Raw genomic sequence first — 10,003 nt, 5'->3', positions numbered from 1 at the left:
GGGGGAGGGAGGGGAGGGGGGAGGGAGGGGCGGGCAGCAGCTCAGGCGGCCAGCCAGCCTCTCTCCCTCCTGACGTTGTAATGCAAGTCACCTGCCCACCCACACCCACTGTAATCAGTCACCGACTCCAGAAGCCACCCTAGGACTGCAGGAGGCCTTGGGGACACCTAGACACAAACCACAGCTGGGTGGAACAATAAAGCAGATGGTTTATTCTGTGATACACAGAATGTGCTCTGGCAGCCCTGACCCTGAGAGACAGCTCGCGTAACACGGGTTTCTGATCCACTCTTTATCTGCTCAGCTCTGTACAGTGCAGCCTTTTGGAGATTACAAGATATATTATTAGCCTTACACACACTGGAAGAAGTCCTGCATTTAAAACATCGGTTATGCAGTGTGAACACGTAAATGTCTGTTTTGTAGAACGTAGCTTTGGGAACTGGGGTTTAGTTATTTTCTCACCTGAAGCAAGGCAATGAAAATAAAAATATCTTTCAGGGGGAAAAAAACCCTCAGTCCCACTGGCCTTCGTCCATCCCTGGCCTTTGCTGTCGGACCCAAAGTGCCTGGCCTGCTCCATGGCGTTGGGTGAAATTTCTGAGCCTTCTTGCATCTACCCTCTGCTTGGAAAGACTTCCTTCCATGTCAAAGAAACAAAAGGTCCCAGCTCTAGCAGCACTTCTGAGGACTGTCCCTTGTCCCTTTGTTAGTCAGAGCTTGGCCTGACATAAAATACCATAGAGTTGGTGGCTTAGACACAGTCTTATTTTCGCTTAATTTTGAAGGCTAGAAGATCCTAAATGGTTTAGCTCTGGTGAGAATTTTCTTCCTAGATTGGACAGCTGCCTCTCACTGTGTACTTTGATGGTTTCTTTGTGAGTGTGTGTGTGTGTGTGTGTGTGTGTGTGTGTGTGTAGTATGTGAGGGTGTATCATCTCATAAGGCCACCTGTGCTATCAGGTTAGGACCCCACACTTGAACCTCCTTGAACCTCAGTTACCTCCCCAAAGCCCTGGCTCCAACTGTAGCTACTCCGGGGGGTTAAGCCTTCAGCACGTGAGTGTGAGGGGGCACAGTCACATCGCCTTCTTTCCTTGTCCCGCACATCTCCAGTTTACTGGTCCTTTTTCCTTTAGCGTTGTCTAGGAAGCCAGGAAGTAAATACCCAGCCCTGAGGCTGTACCGCTGCTCTGTGGGGCCTCCCGTGCCCACTGCTGAGGATGGCCCAGGCTGGCCAGGCTTCCCGGGGCAGCCCCTGGAGCGTGGCCCTGGGTCCTGAAGGGGGAGCGCGGTCCTGGACAGCTGACTAGAAGGCGCCGGGGCCAGAGGGCACTGCCCTGTCATAACTTGGAGATGGATTGTTAGTTACGAAAGCTTAGGCCGCTGCTTGCAACTTAGCTAGATGAACTATAATTTTGAATATTAATAAACTAAAACCAAACAAGATGACTTGCTTCTACTCGTTTAAGAAGAAATATAATTTATGAGCAATTCCTGTGCATTGCAATCGGTAAGCATTTGTCATAGTTTTCTACTGCAGCATTAAAAATTACTACAAACTTAACAGGTTAAAGCAATGCCTGTTCATCGACTCACTGTCTCTTTGCCCTTTTTTCTGTGGGGTGCTTGGTGGGTTTTGATTTTTTTTACTTTTTAAATTTCTTTGTGTTTGGTACAGTGTCTCGCTGTACAGCTCAGACTTACAGTGATACTCTTGTGGCCTCCCAGCGCAGGGATTACGGCGTGTGCCGCCACGCCCGGATTTGGCACGGCATGCGCAGGGTGGAGCCAGCACAGCGTGCCGTACCAAGCATTGCGCTTGCACTTCCCAGGGAGGCACCTAGACCGCTGAGCTATCCCCCCAGATCTGTTTGTTTTAAGACAGGGTCTCACTGAGCAGTTCAGGCTGGCCTTGAGCTCGCAAGTGTCCTGCCTCATCCCATTTACCCTTCATCTTAGAAATTTTGAGAGAGGGGACGAAATGCTTACCAGAGTCCCTCCTTAGACTCTCGAAGGCGTAAAGTGTGCACCAAGTTAGAGTTTTCTCTAAATAATTGGAGGGAGAATCTGCTTCCAAGCGTGTTCCTCTTGTACCGGAATTTGACCTTTGTGCTTAAAGGACTGAAGTTCCAGTCTTCTCCTTGGCTGCTATTCAGGCAGGCGCTGCTTGGCCTCGAGAGGCCGCTCAGCTGCCTCGCAGAGCCCCTCCATCTTCAGAGCCAACGAGCAGCCTTGAGGTCTCTTCTGTATTTTTGATTTCTCTGGGTTTTGCTGCTGCCCCTAGAGAAAGGTTATTCCTAAAGAGGGGTTGAGTGATGATTTTGAGCACTTCTGAGTACGCTCCCCTTCCCCGGACACAGTAGCATGGAAGCAGTGTGAGGCCAGCGTCTGGGACCGCACGGAGCTCCATCTGCCACGGCGCTCTGTGCACCTGATTGTCCCTGATCCGCCTGTACGCGTCTTAACGCGTGGAGCCAGATGTCATCATGCAAAATAACTCGCCGGAGCATGGTTTACAGACAGAACGCCTGAGTTGAATCCAAAGCTTGATAAAAACTTGTGAGGACCACGCGCCCACAAGGCAGATTAGAAACGCGGAAGCATGTTTTCGTGGTTATACGCAGTGAACCTTGAAAGGCACCAGGGTGTCTTCTCTGAGCTGTGACTTGTGACAGAGCGGCCCCTGTGAGCAAGGGCTCCTCTGCTGTGAGCGCCCCCTTCCTCAGCCTGCCGCGGGTCTTACAAGCAGAGGAAAACCGAAGGCCGAGGGAGCCTGTCCCTACCCGGTCAAAACCGCTACGTACTGGCACACTTCCAAATACTATTTAGAGACCAATATTTGTGACGCATCTAGTACAAACACAGAAGTTGAAGGAGTTTATAGCCAGTTGTTGCATTACCATTCAGTAATCTCATAATCATAGGCCTTTGTGGAGGTGACATCTTTGCTGTTTTGACTTAGCTGTGTTAAATCCTTCCAATAAAACTATTGCATTTTACAGATTAAAGAAAGTATTACTTGATTACAACAGCTATCTCCTCAGACTTTCCACTTGCTTTAGAGCTGGCTAAAAACAGAAACTTCTCCACCCTAGATGGATTACTGCCTGGCTGGATTCTGTCACCGAGGCCCACACACAAGTCCATATATGTGCATCCCTGTTATCACAGGGCGGCTCCCGGCCCTCCGGTTCTGGCTCACGGCAGCGCCGGGACCCTGCCTTTAAATCCCCTAGCTTGTTGGCAGCGCGGCAAGGCTCTCCGGTTTCTGGGACTTGCTCTGAAAAATAGTAATTTTTATGAATTGTGATACAGCAGGAAGCTAAGGGCTAGCCCTTGACTGCGTTCAGCTTGCAGCTGTAACTCTTGGTTTTCTGGGGCAGTACTTTCGCTGGTTTGGCTCTCTCCCTTGGGAACAGCTCGCTCTTTTGAGCAGAGTTTTGGCTTATGCATAATAATGTTTCCATGTGTATGTGCAGTAGATGGGGAGGTTTTGTTATTACTAATTGTTTTGGTGCAGGGTCTCACTAGGCAGCTCAAACTTGTAATCCTCCTGTTTTCAGCCTCCCCAGCACTGGGATTACAGGCATGCACTGCCACGCCTGGACTTGGGCTCAGTGTGCACAGGGCTGGGGCCGGCGCCACATGTGGTGCTAGGGATCAAACCTCAGTTCCTATGCCTACCTAGGCAGACGCTTAGTCTGCTCAGCTATCTCGCTAGCTCTCCTAATTTATTTTTGTATAAATAACTTTTTACACAGCCACATATCAGAGCTCCCATGTTCCTCTACATCTTTTTTAAAAGGTCAATAAAGGCATTTAATTAAATTTAATTGCAAATCCCTTCCCCTGCTTCACCCCCCATACCAGATACTGTGGTCTTTTCTTGCTTTTAAATTGAATAAGTAGTAGCTGCCTAGGCCTCTGTTTCGCATAGTGGTTGCGGTAGCTCTTTTCCCTGTAGCAGGGGTGCAGCGTGGGGGGAGCTGAGAGGACTGTGATCCTCCCAGCTCTTTGGTGTGACAGTTTCAGCCAGAGCGACAGCCCCACCCTTGTGAGCATTCTTACTAAACCCTTGCTTACCAAGGGCTCACCATCTGGGGCTCAGGTAGGGACGCCCAGTTACACCGTGCGCTGGATTTGATTGGATAATGCGCTAGGCCCAGGTCTTCCCTGCTTAGCAAATTGATAGGCCTCGTACGAATCTTTTGGCTACCTGTTTTCCCTCATCTCTGCTGATGCTGGTGTGCTGTTTTAACCTGTTTGTTTGTTTTTGTAATGAAGGTATGCTTGGTAGGTGCATGAGTCAACAGCAAAACAGGCATTCTCAGAATATGAGGCCTTCCGAGAGCGGCCAGGACAAGGAGTAAACGATCCTAGACATGGCTGCGGGACGCTTGGTTAGTGCAAACTCCCACAGCAAGTGCTCGCTGCTTAAGCGTGCTGTAGCTGGTCGTGCTCAGTAACCACCAGGCTTTGTTGCGCTTACTGTGTCTTTTACCGTTCGTTTATCGTAAAAGCTGCTAAAAGGTGCTCCTTGTTCTGCTCGTCCTATACTGGTGTGAAGCAGATGACGCCCGCGGCCCAAGGCTGGCGTTCCTCGCAAATCCGTGACCCTTTAGGCAGTCATCTTCTCCTTGTTCAGGTGCATGCCTTAGTCCCCAGCCACACAAGGCTCTAAGTCCCCACCCCGCCACTCTCCTCAGGAAAGGATCATTTTAAATGGGATCCAAAAGTAGTGTGACAGTTTTGTAAGTATTTTCACTGGTTTTGGTACCTGAAGACAGCAGTAATAAAACTCATGCTCTTACAGGATGACATGCTCCTTCCACTGGCTGGGCCTAGGAGATGACAGGTGGGAGGAAGAGTCCTTTATTGCTGTACTAAGACAGGCTGTCTCCACAAAGTGTTGCCACCTAAAGGCTTCTGCCCAACGTGTGTGCAAGAAAAGGAATTTGCCTCTTTACCCTTATGTCTGTCTGTCCACATCTCCCCCTACCCTATCTCTGTCCCCCCTTCTTACTGTGCATGAGATCTAATATTTGAGTTCATATATTGAAAACAGTTTTAAGAACATTCAAGACCCAAGTATATATAATTATCTATTGATTTGTTACTTGACAGAGATTCATCAGGGTGCTGGGTCACCCAGCCTCGCTCCTCCTGCCTCAGCCTTCCATGTCACTGGGTTGGCAGGCCTGTGCCACCACACCTGCCTAAACTTGAGTTCTCAGTGTAGCCACTTGCCTTTCCATACGATCAGCCGTAGTATCTGTAAGAGTTTAGTTTCTTCCTTTCTGATGAATGCTTATGTTTCCTATTTTAAAATTGTTCTCACTGCTCAGAGCCATACCTTCAGGATGGTAGGAATAGAATTAGATATATCAGATTACCTTCTTGTTTCCAATCTGAAAACCATTGTACAGAGTTCAGTATTTGCCTAGGGTGTGATTTTCGTTTTGCTTTTTCCTGAAACTCTGAAATCCTGCTAGTTCTTTTCTTTTCTTTTCTTTTCTTTTCTTTTAATGTACTTAATCCAGGGTCTACAAGGTCTCATTACCAGATCAGACTCATAGTGAACCTCCTATTTTCAGCCTCCCCAACACTGAGATTACAGGCACGTGCCAGTATTCCCAGACTCTGCTAGTTCTTTTGATGAAGTTACTAAGCTGTTACCACAAAAGGTGTTAAAGTATTTCCAGAGCCACTTCTGCGTGTAAGGAAAAGCAGCTATTCACTTTATCGGTTTCTGCCCTTAGTCTTCTTTTCCTTTCTGGTACTCCAGGGTAGTTCTGCCTTTTTTCCCAAGCTTCCTGAGTTGAATACTTTGCTTCATGATTTTTGTTTCCTCCCTTCCAGTTTGAGCATGTGAGCTGTGAAGATCTCTTGTTAGTTCCTCAGTGCATTAGGTGCAAGCCGAGCCTACTGAGTTCTGAGAGTGTGAGATCTCCAGAACATGCCGACCTGTTGTCCTGTGTTTCAGACTCGGCTGCAGGTTCTGATGCCACAGTTTTCCTGCGTAAGAACCCAGCGTCACACCCACGTGACCCCCAGGGGCACGGTTAGGTAACTTTGACACTCAGGGACAGCTCCAGTCTGCGTCTTTTCATCGCTGCTGGTGAAGCCTTAATCCAAGCCATAACACGTCTTGCCTGGACCACAACACTAGCCATCAAACATGGAAATTCACTTGTGAACTGGCCACAAGTCCCTGTCACTAGGAGCCATTCCATTGCAAGTTAAATGCCCAGTTAGCAGGAAGTCTCCCCACTTCCAAATTTGTGCTACCCTCAGTCGTTCTCCATGGGGCGGGTTTGTGGCATTTAAAATTCCGTGTAGATCTGATCGTGGTATCGTGTTGCCTGAAGCCTTTCCCTGCCCACCGGTTGCGCTCCTAATGAAGGCCAGATCCCTGGTGCGTCCTCCTGAGGCCTGCACGACCACAGGCCTGCCTTCTCAGCCTTCTGCTCATTCCGCTTATTCTCATTACAGCCATACCAGGCTCTGCTGGTTCCCTGAGGAACAATCTTTTTTCTAAAGCAGGACTCCTGCAGGTAACCCCTCTTTCTACCCACAGTGGAGGAGGGCTTTACTCCTCCCTTCTTTCCTATTCCCTACGCCTAGCATAAACTGTATGTTCCACATCCAACCTAAATGTCACTTTCCTGTGGAAGCACTTTCTCCCCAGCTCAAGCGAAAGTTACTCCCTGGCAGGGTGGTCCCGGGAGGCTGGTGATGGAGCCTGCTTTCCACGCTGCCCTGCGCAGAGCACGTTGCCCGGCACGCGGGTGGACGGCAGGCTCTGCGAGTGGATGTCTGACTTCTGCAAAGCCGATCCTGGGCAGACTGGGCACAGGAGGTGATACCCTGCCACACGGGCAGACACTTGTTCACCTGTCTTTGTATACATAGTGGAAGACACGGTTAGGTGGTAAGCAAGTAAGAAAGAAATGAGTGAAAGAAAGGGGAAGCTAAAGAAAGCATTAGATGGAGATGGGAAGGGAAGAGAAATGGGAATGGAAAAGAAGCGAGAAAGGTCGTCTGACGGCAAAAGTGCTGTTGGTCTCCTGTTTTCACGTACAGCTTTGTTGTGGGAAAAGGCAATGAAACATTAACATGCAGTAAAATGTGAAGCCCAGTGCTGTGATTTGTTTTTCTTTATGTTTTTATTTGTTCCAGTGAGAACAAGCAGGGGCAGAAGGGTTCACGTCCCTTGAGCATGTGCTTTTCAGTCATAGTCCAAAGTCTTAGAAGGAACAGGTGGTGTGGCTTGTGTCTAGGTGTCCCCCCAAGCCTCCTGCAGTCATGGGGCGGCTTCTAGACTTTGTGACTCATTCTTGGTCCAGTGCTGGGATTAGGGGTGTTGCAGCCACCTGGGGCGGACGGCCTGAACCTAAGTAACATCAGGGGCACAGACCTGCTCTCTGTAGCCAGGGTTGCTGCTGCTGCTCCATTTTGCTCTGCTCCGTGCTGCCACCGTGAATGGCTGCCCTCTGCCGTGTGCCAGTGTGCCTTGGAGCTAGCTGAGTGTGGTCTGAAACCTCCTAAAACTGTGAGCTAAATGAACCTTTCCTTTCTTTTGGTGTCAGATACTTGTCCCAGCAATGAGAGAAAAGTAGCCGAGACACAAGATATGTTCTGTATTTCGGTCTTGCTTATATTTGTGTGTAAACACCCTTCCCCCAGGAAAGACTGGCCTTTGCATACCATTATAAATGTTTAAAAGTGCTGCGTGAACTATATGTGTGTGCTGATGCTTATTGCCAGTGCGGTGTAGCCAACCATTTCCTGCTTATGTTTCTCAATTATAGAAAGATATGTCGTAACTGCAAGTGTGGCCAAGAGGAGCATGACCTCCTCCTGAGCAACGAAGAGGACCGGAAAGTGGGGAAGCTCTTTGAAGACACCAAGTACACCACCCTGATCGCGAAGCTGAAGTCGGACGGAGTCCCCATGTACAAGCGCAACGTGATGATCCTGACCAACCCAGTGGCCGCCAAGAAGAATGTGTCTATCAACACCGTCACCTATGAGTGGGCTCCTCCTGTCCAGAACCAGGCGCTGGTAAGTGCAAGGCAGTGGGAATCCCTTTGTCCTGGACTTTCTTCAGGACAGTTCCGTTAGTGACATACCAACCTCATGTATCCTTCATCTGTTACTTGGGGTGGGGGATCCCATTACTTGGTCTCCAGCTCCTATTGCTTTTTTTTTGAAAGGAAGACTAGAAAATACCTCATAGAATTTTTCTGCCTACTGAAAGGTTGCAGGGAGTGATCTACTGTGCTTAATAACTACCTGAAAATTGCATGTTTTCTATCAGTCTAATAACTCCTGGTTTTCCTTTGAGAAGATTTTTCATAAACTGGCAGAGAATAATTAAGGAATAAATTTCTGCCATTTGCTGAATAAAAAATGTTAAACATTTTGTTTTTTTACTGTATAAGGCAAAAAAATTCAAGTTTGTGTTGAGCTCCTTCCACTGTTATGACAACTGGATGAAGCATTTAGAAGTCTCTGAAAAAAGTTAGGTCATTTAAGTGAATTTGTGGTGTTGCTTTTCATAGGATGAAGATGCTGCTCATCCACAGGCCATTGTAACTAAGTCTGCCAAAAAAATGTACATTGCCTTTCAGTCATAGATTTGTTGATTTAGCACAAGTAAATAGAAGCAATTAAAATCTTTTTATAAACTGAAAAATTCATCAAGAGCTATGTGTGTATTACCCACCTGCTTCTGTGTTGTCTGCCAGTTTCTAATGCGTTAACATCCCAAGGTATTTACAGAATGAAAGTGAGCTGCTGCTGATGGGTCACTCCACTCTTCAGCCTCCTGCTCGTGCTGCTCCCGGTGCCCAACGGCCAGTACTCCCGCGCGTAACGTGTCTCTCCTTGCTGCAGGCCAGGCAGTACATGCGGATGCTGCCCAAGGACAAGCAGCCGGTGGCGGGTTCCGAGGGCGCGCAGTACCGGAAGAAGCAGCTGGCCAAGCAGCTCCCGGCGCACGACCAGGACCCTTCCAGGTGCCACGAGTTGTCTCCCAAGGAGGTGAAGGAGATGGAGCAGTTTGTGAAGAAATACAAGAGTGAGGCTCTGGGAGTCGGAGACGTCAAACTTCCCTCTGAGATGGATGCTCAGGGTCCCCAAAGAACGTGCCTCCCCAGCGGGGACAGAAGCACCCCAGCAGCAGCGGGGGCCGTGGGGGACAAGCCTGCAGAACACAGAAAGCCCCAGTATGTGAGTAGAGTGGTGCTGTTGGTGACCCAGTTCGTGTATTTCATGGGCTTTTTCTTTCTGAGAACCGCTGTTTCCCAAAGGAGTATGTATGTACAAGGCAAAATCAAATGAAAGTTCACTTTAGAGCATCGTTATGTTTGAAACTTGATGTCTAAAGCCAGAGTTTCTGCTAATATGTTGCCGGGGATAACTGTAGTTTTCTGTATGCAGAGTAGCTGGTCTTGCCCTCCTGCTTCACTATGTCCTCCTGATCCAGAGTCTGTGTCCTGCTCTACTTCTGGTAGCTACTGTCTTTTCCTATAAATAAAAAGAACATATGTTTAAGTGGACCAATTTTGCCCGTGAGACTTTGCCTGCAGTTCAGACTTAAGTTTGTGTCGCTCTGTTGGCACGCATCTGTGTGTGTGTGTGTGTGTGTGTGTGTGTGTGTGTGTTTCTCTCAGAGAAGCAAGTTGGCATCCTTTTCTGATGATCCAAAGGTAGATAATTACAGCACAAATGAACAAAGCCTCGGATCGAAACACACTGTAACATATTCTCATCCATCCAGTTAGCACGTAGCTGTTAAGGTTAGCACTGGAGAAAAGTTAACTAGTAAACTCTAAAACTGTCATTTTTGGAAGAATTCATGTAAAATTCAGGTGAAAATTTCTTTTTTGTTTGTTTGTTTTTTTTAATTTTATTGATAAACAGATAGCAATGAGACAGTTTCAAATCAAATCGAAGTACAGTTTCAACAAATAACACACTGCATATATTCTTCTTA

General features: G+C 48.0%; 1 protein-coding gene across 1 annotated transcript in view; it reads left to right on the top strand.

The window, feature by feature from the left end:
- The window catches only part of Tes (testin LIM domain protein), a 24,580-nt gene that overhangs the window by 4,001 nt on the left and 10,576 nt on the right, over nucleotides 1-10,003 (top strand). The window contains exons 3-4 of the mRNA XM_004644861.2: nucleotides 7,815-8,067; nucleotides 8,902-9,237. Of these exons, the coding sequence (XP_004644918.2) occupies nucleotides 7,815-8,067; nucleotides 8,902-9,237 (589 nt within the window). The remainder of the gene's footprint in view (nucleotides 1-7,814; nucleotides 8,068-8,901; nucleotides 9,238-10,003) is intronic.

Source organism: Octodon degus, unplaced genomic scaffold (genome assembly GCF_000260255.1).
Source record: "Octodon degus isolate 3935 unplaced genomic scaffold, OctDeg1.0 scaffold00213, whole genome shotgun sequence".
NCBI classification, from domain to species: domain Eukaryota; kingdom Metazoa; phylum Chordata; class Mammalia; order Rodentia; family Octodontidae; genus Octodon; species Octodon degus.
The sequence above is the reverse complement of the archived record's forward strand: the minus strand, read 5'-3'. Positions and strand labels throughout refer to the sequence as shown.